This window comes from Lactuca saligna, chromosome 6 (genome assembly GCF_052625555.1).
Source record: "Lactuca saligna cultivar CGN05327 chromosome 6, ASM5262555v1, whole genome shotgun sequence".
NCBI classification, from domain to species: Eukaryota; Viridiplantae; Streptophyta; class Magnoliopsida; order Asterales; family Asteraceae; genus Lactuca; species Lactuca saligna.
The window spans coordinates 163,673,178-163,683,850 of NC_136422.1; the positions used below are offsets into that span (position 1 = coordinate 163,673,178).

Sequence of the window (10,673 nt, forward strand, 5' to 3'; positions counted from 1 at the left end):
GCGATTTATGTGAGTGAGTGGTACACATAGTAATACTATTTGATATTTCTATTTGTACATAATTTGTTGATGCTATATAAATCTCTTATAAGATGATGTAATAGTAATGGATAATTTGAAAGTTGATTGATGAAAGCTAAAAATTATATATTTTATTTTTTTAGAACGGTTAAACTACAAAACGAAATGTTTTAAAAAATTACCTATATATATATATATATATATATATATATATATATATATATATATATATATATATATATATATATATATATATATATATATATATATATTATGTGACAAATGATGAAAAGACACGATAAAAATACATGACACGAAACAAAATTCAAATAAAATTGAAATTTGAATTCTTGTTCGTGTCAAGTATAAAAAACACGATGTGGTGTCGTGTAGTGTTCATGTTCAAAAATTCATCAGAAAATTGGCATTATTTGGCATTTGTTTGTCGTTTTTTTTTTTATATTTGACATGTTATATATGATTAAATATTAATTAAGTAAATTAATTGGTATATTGAGGTATGTATGTCGTCTAATTTATTGTTAGTCGATTTTTAATTAGTTCGTTTTTTTGTTTATTAATAAAACACGTCATCTTGTCGTGTTGTATACATACAGATACATTTTTTTTCCATGTTTTAGAGACTATTATTTATCGGGAAAATAACTAAAAATATCAAAATTCATAACTTCACACTGTCAATACTAAAAAATAAATTATATATTTTTCGGATTTATCATGTGAATTCAGACTCACATTGTGAATTTGCAAAGATTCACACTTTCAATTTGACGAAAAAAAAAATTTAATATATTTTTTTTCAATATTATATTAATGGAAAAATGACACGAGATTTGTGTATTTTTTTTTTCTTTGATAAAAATTAAACTCTAAAAATCTAAAGAAAATATTGGTTTTTTGGTTCATATATATATATATATATATATATATATATATATATATATATATATATATATATATATATATATATATATATATATATATATATATATATATATATATAGTTTTTGTTTTAAATAAAATCTGCACATACATAAAGTATTTTTTTAACAAAATAGAATCCAATTAACTTGTTTTCAATAGTATTAAAATAACAAACAAAAATAAAATACTTGAGTTAATGAAAATAATTTAGAAAAGAGAATCCAATTAACTTGTTCTAATCAATTAAAAATTAAATTAACAAATCTGATTTTATGAACCTCAAATGGTCCCACCACCACTTTACCAAATGCCTTTTTCACTCGCCAAAAAAAAAAAAAAAAAAAAAAAAAGTAGAGAAGGATGCTTCCTCCATTTCTCCCATGAAATTTACTTATAAATTCGCCCCTTCAACATCCCACACCTCCTCATTCCTCCTCCGCCGAGTCCATTGCGTGTTTCCCTCTTTTCCTCTTCATTTCTCCCACTCTTTTTCGAAATCTTTAAATACCCATTTTCCACTCTCTCCATTTCATCAAAATGACTAATCCAAATGCGGTGGTTTCCGACACGCAGTCCGCCATTGGCATGGCTATCACGGTGGCCGTCAATAGTTCCTCTCTCTATTCCCCCTCGGTTCCCAGTTCTCCTTATAACATCACTTTGTTTTCAAGAAACAAGTTCCCCAAGAGTACTATCGAAACAGCCGCCTCCTCAGCCGGAGGACATGCTGGATTGGCCAAGAACATTGCATGGGTCGATGCTATGAGAGCATCTTCTCCGACCAGAAACTCTTCTGAAGATACAGAAGATAAGAAAGCCTGGATTGTAAGTCTTCCTGCCTCTAATCTATATGTTCGTCAGTTTTACAGTTCCGGCAACCTAAGAATATATAATTAAACTGATTATTTTTTCGAAACAGATGAAGCATCCTTCAGCATTGGGTGTGTTTGAAGAGATCATGAGTGCTGCAAAGATGAAACAAGTTGTGATTTTTCTTGATTATGATGGCACTTTGTCTCCCATTGTTCCGAACCCTGATCAAGCTTACATGGCTCCTGAGGTTCCCTTCTCTCTCTCTCTCTCTCTCTCTCTCTCTCTCTCTCTCCCTCTCTCTCTGTGTATATATATATATATATATATATATATATATATATATATATATATATATATATATATATATATATATATATATAAAGAATCTTGTGTGTGTTTCTGTCTCTAAACTGAAACTAATGGTGACAACAGATGAGAGAAGCAGTGAAGAATGTTGCAAAGTACTTTCCAACAGCCATTGTTAGCGGGAGGTGCAGAGCCAAGGTATATTCATCTATTTAATTTGGTTGACTTAATTATAGGTGTCAAATTTGTAGTTATCTAGATAAAAAAAAAATTCAACATTTTATTTTCACTTGTTTTATAATTGTTACTACAGTATAAAATGTTTTCTTTTTGTAAAAAATCATTAGTAAATTATTGATAAGTTTTTTGCTCTTGTCTCTGCTTTTTGTTTCATGTTTTTATATTTAAAAAAAAAAAAGAGTTAATTCACGATTAAAAGGACTGGGAAATTATATGATGTATTTCTAGCATATGAAGTTATTGAATAATTTTATTTTATTGAATTTCAGGTTTATAATTTTGTAAGACTATCGGAATTATACTACGCGGGTAGTCATGGTATGGACATCAAGGGTCCATCGTCTGGCAAGCATCAAAAAGTACGAACAAAGCTATATATTTATATTCTTGATTTATTTGACATTTTAACATTTAATCAAATGTGTGTTACATGAGGTTTATTTTGTTTATAATTTTTTGCGCTAATTGTCTTTTTAGGGTAATCAAAATGTGCTATGCCAACCAGCCAAGGAATTTTTACCAATGATGGCTGAGGTAGTTATTATTGTCATTATCTATCTTTCAAGAAAAGAAGTTATATAAAAATGATTATTAGTTATATAATTGTAATATTCCTATTTTCAGGTTTACAAGCATCTATTAGAAAAAACAAAAGACATCCCAGGTGCCAATGTGGAAAACAACAAGTTCTGTTTATCTGTACATTTTAGATGTGTTGAAGAACAGGTATATTCAGACTTAAAACACTTTAATTAACAAAAAATGTTTACTTAATTTATCCAATAAGCTGAAAATATATATTTTTTTAATGTATACAGAACTGGAGTGATTTAGCAGATCGAGTTAAATTTGTTCTTAAAGATTACCCAAAGCTTCGGTTGACTCAAGGCCGAAAAGTTCTAGAGATTCGACCAACTATCAAGTGGGACAAAGGCAAAGCCCTTGAGTTCTTGTTGGAATCATTAGGTATTTAAAAGCATTAATATTGTTAATTAACAATCATTAAAAAAAATAATAAGTAGAACCTTATATATGTTAAGTTATTAACTCTTCTTATTTTGCTTCGTAGGTTATGCTAACTCAAAAGATGTCTTACCTATCTACATAGGAGATGATCGTACAGATGAAGATGCGTTCAAGGTATTGCGTAAACAAGGACACGGATTTGGTATTTTGGTGTCTAAAATACCTAAAGAAACTGATGCTACTTATTCTTTACAAGAACCATCTGAGGTAATTAAGTTCGTATAATGACATTTTATTGAGGAAATCAATTATAGAATAATTATTAAATTTGTTTTCACTCACTTACTATAATTATTTATTTTGCTTTGTTTATATATAGGTTATGCATTTTTTACAACGTTTGGTGACATGGAAACGAGGGGTTCTACGCAGTCATTAGAGAGTTAATGCAGATAAAAACAGCAATGCACTTCCCACCTAGAAGTTTTCAAGAAGTGTGGGATGATGTTTGTGTTTTAGTTTTGTGTTTGGATCGATTCATGGGTATATAGAAAACGAAAATCTTGTAAATAACATCACTTTGTGATTATATGATCAAGATGAGAGTAAGTTCTAGAATCTTCCATTGCGTATATGAAAAAATTTCATACATGCATGGCTTGTATTTTATGTTATTAAATGATGTTTTATTATGTAAATTTTCATGTTAATGAAAATATTATGTAATTTAGTAGATGCAATCATACATTTTGTACTTGATTACGAGTTTATGAAAGATTCTTTTGTTTTATTATGTAAATTTTCATGTTAATGTGGGCACTTTTGATGTGATTATTATATTTATGTTCAAGGTTCTTGTGAGTATATCCTTACCAAGAAACATGTTAATTCGTCGGTATCAACTATTACATCGACTACAATACATTCAACAACATACACAATATTTCTTATTTAAGTATTTAGTTCCTTTCTTGCACAAAAACCAGAACTAATAACATACATTTTAAGAGATTTTTCCTCATAGAAAAAAGGGTAAAGTTGTTGTGGGGGAGCCAATCAAGTTTGATCAAAACCCTTTAAAAACACATCAAACCTTGCTCCAATAACCACTCAATGTTTTGAATAAACAAATCTATACCTCTATCCACCTAATACCCGACCCATTAGCATGACCTTTTCTCAATATTACAATTTCACAAATATGATGTGTACCATAAAGTAATATTTATCAAAATAGATAAAATATCTATTTAGGTAATATATACATTACTTAATACTTAAAATCCAATACAATAAGAATTGCAATTTACTTAAACATAGAGTTGTATATTTTGGTTATATATATATATATATATATATATATATATATATATATATATATATATATATATATATATATATATATATATATATACACACACACACACACACGCACGCACACATACACATACACACACAGAGAGAGAGAGAGAGAGATGATTTATGACACTTTTGTAAATACATAGAAAAAGAAAGATGCAAGGGTATCAAAGTAAAATGAACCAAGGGCATGTTGGGATAACATAATTTATACCCTAAATCAAATTCAACCCATCATCACATCTCTCTCTCTCTCTCTCTCTCTCTCTCTCTCTCTCTCCCATTCATCCCGTCTGCTACTATCCACCATGCTCACTAATCCTCGAATGATCCAAGCTTAATTGAAGCCGATCACCTAGGGTATGCCTCTCGATTTTAGATTTCTTTCTCCAAACCTCTCAATTCTGTTTTTCGTGAAGTTTTTGTTTTTTTTTTGTTGATTATCAATTTCTTATTTTGTAACGAGGCTCAAAATCATTGCAAAACCAGAAAATCTTCATAGAAGTAGTTCAATCTATCATCAAGCTATTAACCACTACCGTTCATAACTTCGATTTGAATGGGGAAGAGCTCTAAACGCCTCAACTTATTTTCTTTATGGTTGATAATGGCATATTTCGTTTAGGATTCCTCGATAATGCTCACTTCTTGTTTCTTAAAAACCTATGGCTTCGCTCCATCGTGTAAATCGCTATTTGTCTGTAATTATGTATCAACTGTTTTCTGTAGCTATATGTGATGTTGGAATAGTATCGTAAATTAATTTAAATATGTAATTGGAGATAAGTACGAGATTTTTCAGTTGACGGTTGGAATGATGTTTAGTAATGTGGTTGCTTCGGATCAACTTGCTTGCTTAATTTAAGAGAAAATTCGACAGTTTTTTTTTTGGTGTTTTGTGTTTCTAGATATTTGTGTCCAGAAACATATCAGGAGCATAAGGTGGAATTTCTAAAGGCTAATCGGATTCAATTGTTTCAGTTTGGAATCGAAGTCACCAAGGTATAGATCATAGTCTTATGATTGTAGTAACTATTTACTTCGTTAGCTGCTCATATTTGAAAATTGCTTTGATTCTATATTCTCCTCATAGTTGAATTCATTGCTTTTCTTCATGATTCACATCTATAAAAGGATAACTTATATAGTCCATATTTCAGTTTTCTACACTTCCAAAATGCCTTACCCAAGTTCTTGCATTAAGTAATTGCAAGCTTTTGGAATCTATTAGAAGACTTGTAATTCACTTTTTCAACCATATCCAATTAATTATCATCATTAAAAGTATCACCATATAAACAGATATTCAATGTCTAATTAACATAAAAACTACTAAATGGCTTTCTTAAGACATGTGGCGTTCTTCTAAAAAAAAGATGAGAGCTTAAGAAAGATGGAATAAACTAATATTAAACTTCACCTTTTTTGTGGTCATATAACTTATTATATTTGATGATTACACATGCTTTTACTTTTTTGTGGATAAGTAATTGATAATTGACTTTGATTACAAATGTTATTTCTAATAATTTCATTCATAAAGTGTATTTAAAACTATAATAATCTTGTGTAAATCACATGTGATTCGCATGTAAATCACAAGTTAATCACATATGAATTACATGTGATTCACATGTAAATCACATGTGATTTACATGTAAATCACAAGCGAATCATATATATGTTGGGTTATGAGCATATCGACATTCCTATGTGAACATGCAACCCTGATTGCTTTGGATCTGAGTCTTTCTCTAGTGAAAATACAAATTGGAACACCAAAGAAATAACCCTAGATCTAGCATACAATATTCAAAATTCATATGAAATTAGGGTTAGAATATTACCTCACTTGTGATATTGTAATAACAAGAATACATTTGAAGATCCTTGACTCTTGAAAGCATAGTGCCCCAAGAGTTGCACCTCTAATGGAGTCACAAACACCCAATGCAACAGGATGGGAAGAGAGACAAAAATTTTCGGCTACACTAGGGTTTTATAAGCCTAGGGCGAAAAATTCCATGTGTAAGGGTTCGTTATATAGCTATGGGTTGCTAGGGTTTATGGAGGAAACTGTAAATCATGCTTAAGGTTTAAGTAGCCCATGGACTCCTCCTTATGAGGCATGGGACGAAATCTATGGAGCCTCCCTATAGGATTTCGTCTACTCATAATTATGAAGTCCAACAGCCCAGTTCTGCAACTATCAATGATTTTGCAAAACAACCCCTCCATTGTTAATGGGTTAATCCCAAAGTTAATATCAAGTTAATTTATGATTAAATACTAATTAATAATATGAATTCGAAATAATATATTAATCTTATAATATATTAATAAAATCATTTTGAGCACCAATTTATTATTTCAAATAATCAATCCTACTCTCTCTCCACTAGTCATCCTATCATATTGCACGAGTAAAGGCAGCCCAAAAGGACCATGCTACTATCAAATCAAGTACATATCATTATAGTTATAGGCTTAGACACCTAATCGAACAATCCCCCACTTGGATAAGACTAATAACTATTATTTCAAGAATGACAATTTGACCAACAATCATAGCTTTCAAAAGCCATTGTTGAACTCTGATCTAATCAATGACATGTCCTTTAGATAAGTGATCAAATATCCCACCGTTCTACAAGATATCGTATGGACATGAGACATCGATTATAATCAATCTCTCTATCCAAGGTTTGTTTCCCGACTTTCGATTTATGATGAATGACTTAGACTACAATTGAACACATCAACTTAGTCCAGGCTTGGCCAAGCACTTAGGGTGTCATCACTAAATTATCAGGGGCCTATAGATATCACTTTTATCCCATTTTGGGTAAAAGGAACGGATAAACATCGACTTATATGCTTGTACTATTTACTCATCAAATCACACACAAAAAATACTTTTTATAACATCAAGTGACTGATGTGTTTACGTATTATCAATGCACAACCGACTCATAGACAACAACTCATATGTCTCCGTTTCAAGAATATAAGATATTAAAATCTCAAAATTACTCATGATAAAATCCATGAAGTAACTCACGAGCGAGGGTTTATCTAATAATCAAATGCATATTTCAGGAGTACTCATGAACAATGCAGCAAACTTGTGTTATGTCTAAGCTCTTAGACAATCTACAGTCACATTCATGACAGTCTTACTTCATTACTTACTTCCAAAAGTATGATCAAGTATGGATGCTTGAATAACCTTATTATTCGGGAAGTAAAACATGCGAAGTGAAACACAATAAAAACCTAATCCAATATGGTCTCAAAACTTTTGAATATAAATAAAACATGTTTATTTAATCACCATATTAATTAGACCTTATTCATTGAATAATGTTTTGACCAACCAACTAAATACTTGAATTAAAACTTTAGTCATGCCATGCACAAACACGAACACTATATTTATCTATGGTCATTTCTTTTTGAAACAGATCAATTGAACACATTTTAAATGATGTTCATTTCACAACTCCAAAACCTTAATACCAGTGTAAGAATACCAATTCTTAATAGAATCTAGTAGGAGTCGTAAGTTACATGCAATTATCCTTTAGTAGTGTCTATGCACCAAAGTCATAGAGACTTTGCCAATGATATTACAAAACATTCCACTTCAGATTGATTATAAAAAAATTACATGGAAATGAAGTATCGCATTCGGAGAGCATTCCTTGAACATCCTTCTTGGATTAAACTTTCTAACTCACACATGTATCTCAATATCCATCTCTTATAATGAAACATTTCCATAGTTCCACATGACTATCAATTCTAAACAAGAGTTATCTCTATTCAGAACATGCCAATATGGTACATCCAAATTAATACTGTACTTCCAACTATCCACAAGCAACAAATCTTTGGTAAACCTCAGATTGTCTTTCACGCCTATTTAACAACTTTATTCATATCCAGTTCTCATCATTTTTCCCTCTTAATGCGCTAGGCATTTGGAGAAATATGAACATGCGAATATTATGAAATATGCAATTGATCCTATATCCAAGACATATGGGATTCGATCAGGGCCGGTCCAAATGTATATGGGGCCCGGGGCGAAAAGAAAAAAAGGGACCCTTAAAGATAAATATAATAAAGATTAAAAAAATATCATTTATTATTGACTATAAACACATTCAATTAACAATAAGAAGTAAGCCAAATCGTTTATCATTTGAGCTAGTTTGAGTTTGAACCAACTTTAGGCCCTAAAAATCATTTTGGTAATAATTTTTTTTTTTTATATATATACACTATATAGCCCATAAATTTTGGTTCCCCAGGGGTCGTGGACCCTAGACGGTCGCCCGGGTTGCCCACCGTCTGGATCGGCCCTAGATTCGATGCATATTTTGTTACATAAAGACATGATACTCAATCAGTCTCTTTCTATAATATTTACATATATAGAATTTCGTATGTTGAAACTATTGGATTTAGTGTCTATGCCCATAACTATAATTGGTATCTACTTAACCCGAGAGTAACATGGTCCATTTGGGTTGCATGACACCGGAACAATTTGTAAGGATAAACTTATGAGGAGAGGATATTTATGATTTTTTTCATATATATTATAAGTTCTAATATATTTATATGAAATCATATTATTTAATTAGTATTGATCAAGAATTAATTTTGAATTAATTTTGTTATCAAAAGAGACTAATTAAATAAATGGGGATTGATTATATAAATCATTCATTATTATAAGGTGGGCTTATGATCCATAATTCTTTATGCTGGGCTAAACCCATATCGTGACCCATGGATACTCTATAGAGGTTAAAACCCACAGAGCATGAGGAATGTGGAAATTCATGCACATTAGGGTTTGCATGGTGTAACCCTAGTTGTGTCACACTATATAAAGAACCCTATAGCTACGAAAATCGACACTTAAGTGAAAGGAAAGAGGGCTAGCCGATTTTGAGTGCCAGTTAACTTCTCTCAAGTTCTTCCAATTGTTGCTGGTGTTGTGTGAAGTATTTGAGGCATGACAATTGGGATGCTAGGCTCCTAAAGGTCCAAGGAATCAAGCTACAAGAAAATATACGTTATGCAACTAGATTTTTGTATTTTATATACTCCATAATATGCTAGTTTAGATGATGCCTTGGAAAGTTGAAAGTTTGCATGTATAATAGAGAATACATAGATCCAAGGTATCTAGGGTTGCATGTACACAATAGGAGTGTTAGAATGCTCAAAACCCTTCAGCAGCATTAGAGCCTAGACTTTTTTTCTATTATACTTTATATATTTATTGTTTTTCAACGTGAGAAAATCTGCCAATTTCGTTTCTGCCTGCCCACTACGACGTGGTGATGCATCTGTGAGAAGAATTTCGGGTTTTAGCTAGCATTTAGATTTGGATCATTACCCTAAATTGTTTTTGGAACTATGAAACCTGTGTTTTTGATATGTTAATGATCATGCTTGTCCAATTAGAAGAAAATTGTCAATGTTTCAAGTTTTATATTAGTTTATATGATTTCTTGAAAATTATTGATGTCAATTATCTTTCTTACGAGTTTTGGTAGATCATAGATATTATTTGACACTTAATGTTAGTTTAATTGCTGATCTAAATGTCTTTTGATGGACTCCATAACTTGTCTTCAAGTTATAGAATTCCAAAAGTCTTTTCCTTAAAAGTCATTAAAACTCTCAAGTTACAGAAATTAAAGTTTTTATAGTTTAAAAACTTGCCCTCAAGTTTTGGAATTTGTAAAGTCACTTTAGAATACTTTAATTTAGAACCCTTGAATTTTAATAGTTTAAAATTCAACCATTTTACTTTATAGTATTATAAGTTTAATATATATATATATATATATACATATATATATATATATATATATATATATATATATATATATATATATATATATATATATATATATATATATCAAGCTAGTCTTACCGTTAGTAGGCCTCATTCACGAAGTTGGTGTATCAGAGGGGGGGGGGGGGGGGTTTATAAGGTT

The 10,673-nt window shown here is 30.5% G+C and overlaps 1 protein-coding gene across 1 annotated transcript; it reads left to right on the plus strand.

The window, feature by feature from the left end:
* The first annotated feature begins 1,387 nt into the window (after positions 1-1,387).
* Positions 1,388-4,024, plus strand: LOC145000973 (putative trehalose-phosphate phosphatase D). Its single transcript, XM_078960284.1, has 9 exons — positions 1,388-1,791; positions 1,886-2,026; positions 2,212-2,283; positions 2,595-2,684; positions 2,803-2,859; positions 2,950-3,051; positions 3,144-3,291; positions 3,395-3,558; positions 3,671-4,024. Exons 1-9 carry the CDS (start codon positions 1,504-1,506, stop codon positions 3,728-3,730), a joined length of 1,122 nt encoding a protein of 373 aa, XP_078816410.1. The 5' UTR covers positions 1,388-1,503; the 3' UTR covers positions 3,731-4,024.
* The last annotated feature ends 6,649 nt before the right edge of the window (positions 4,025-10,673 follow it).

What these genes read in the sequence shown, in the direction of transcription:
- LOC145000973 (XM_078960284.1), top strand. Translation starts at nt 1,504, where the DNA reads ATGACTAATCCAAATGCGGTGGTTTCCGACACGCAGTCCGCCATTGGC. An exon ending in AAGCTTACATGGCTCCTGAG is followed by an intron (nt 2,027 to 2,211) that starts GTTCCCTTCTCT and finishes TGGTGACAACAG; the next exon opens with ATGAGAGAAGCAGTGAAGAA. An exon ending in GCGGGAGGTGCAGAGCCAAG is followed by an intron (nt 2,284 to 2,594) that starts GTATATTCATCT and finishes ATTGAATTTCAG; the next exon opens with GTTTATAATTTTGTAAGACT.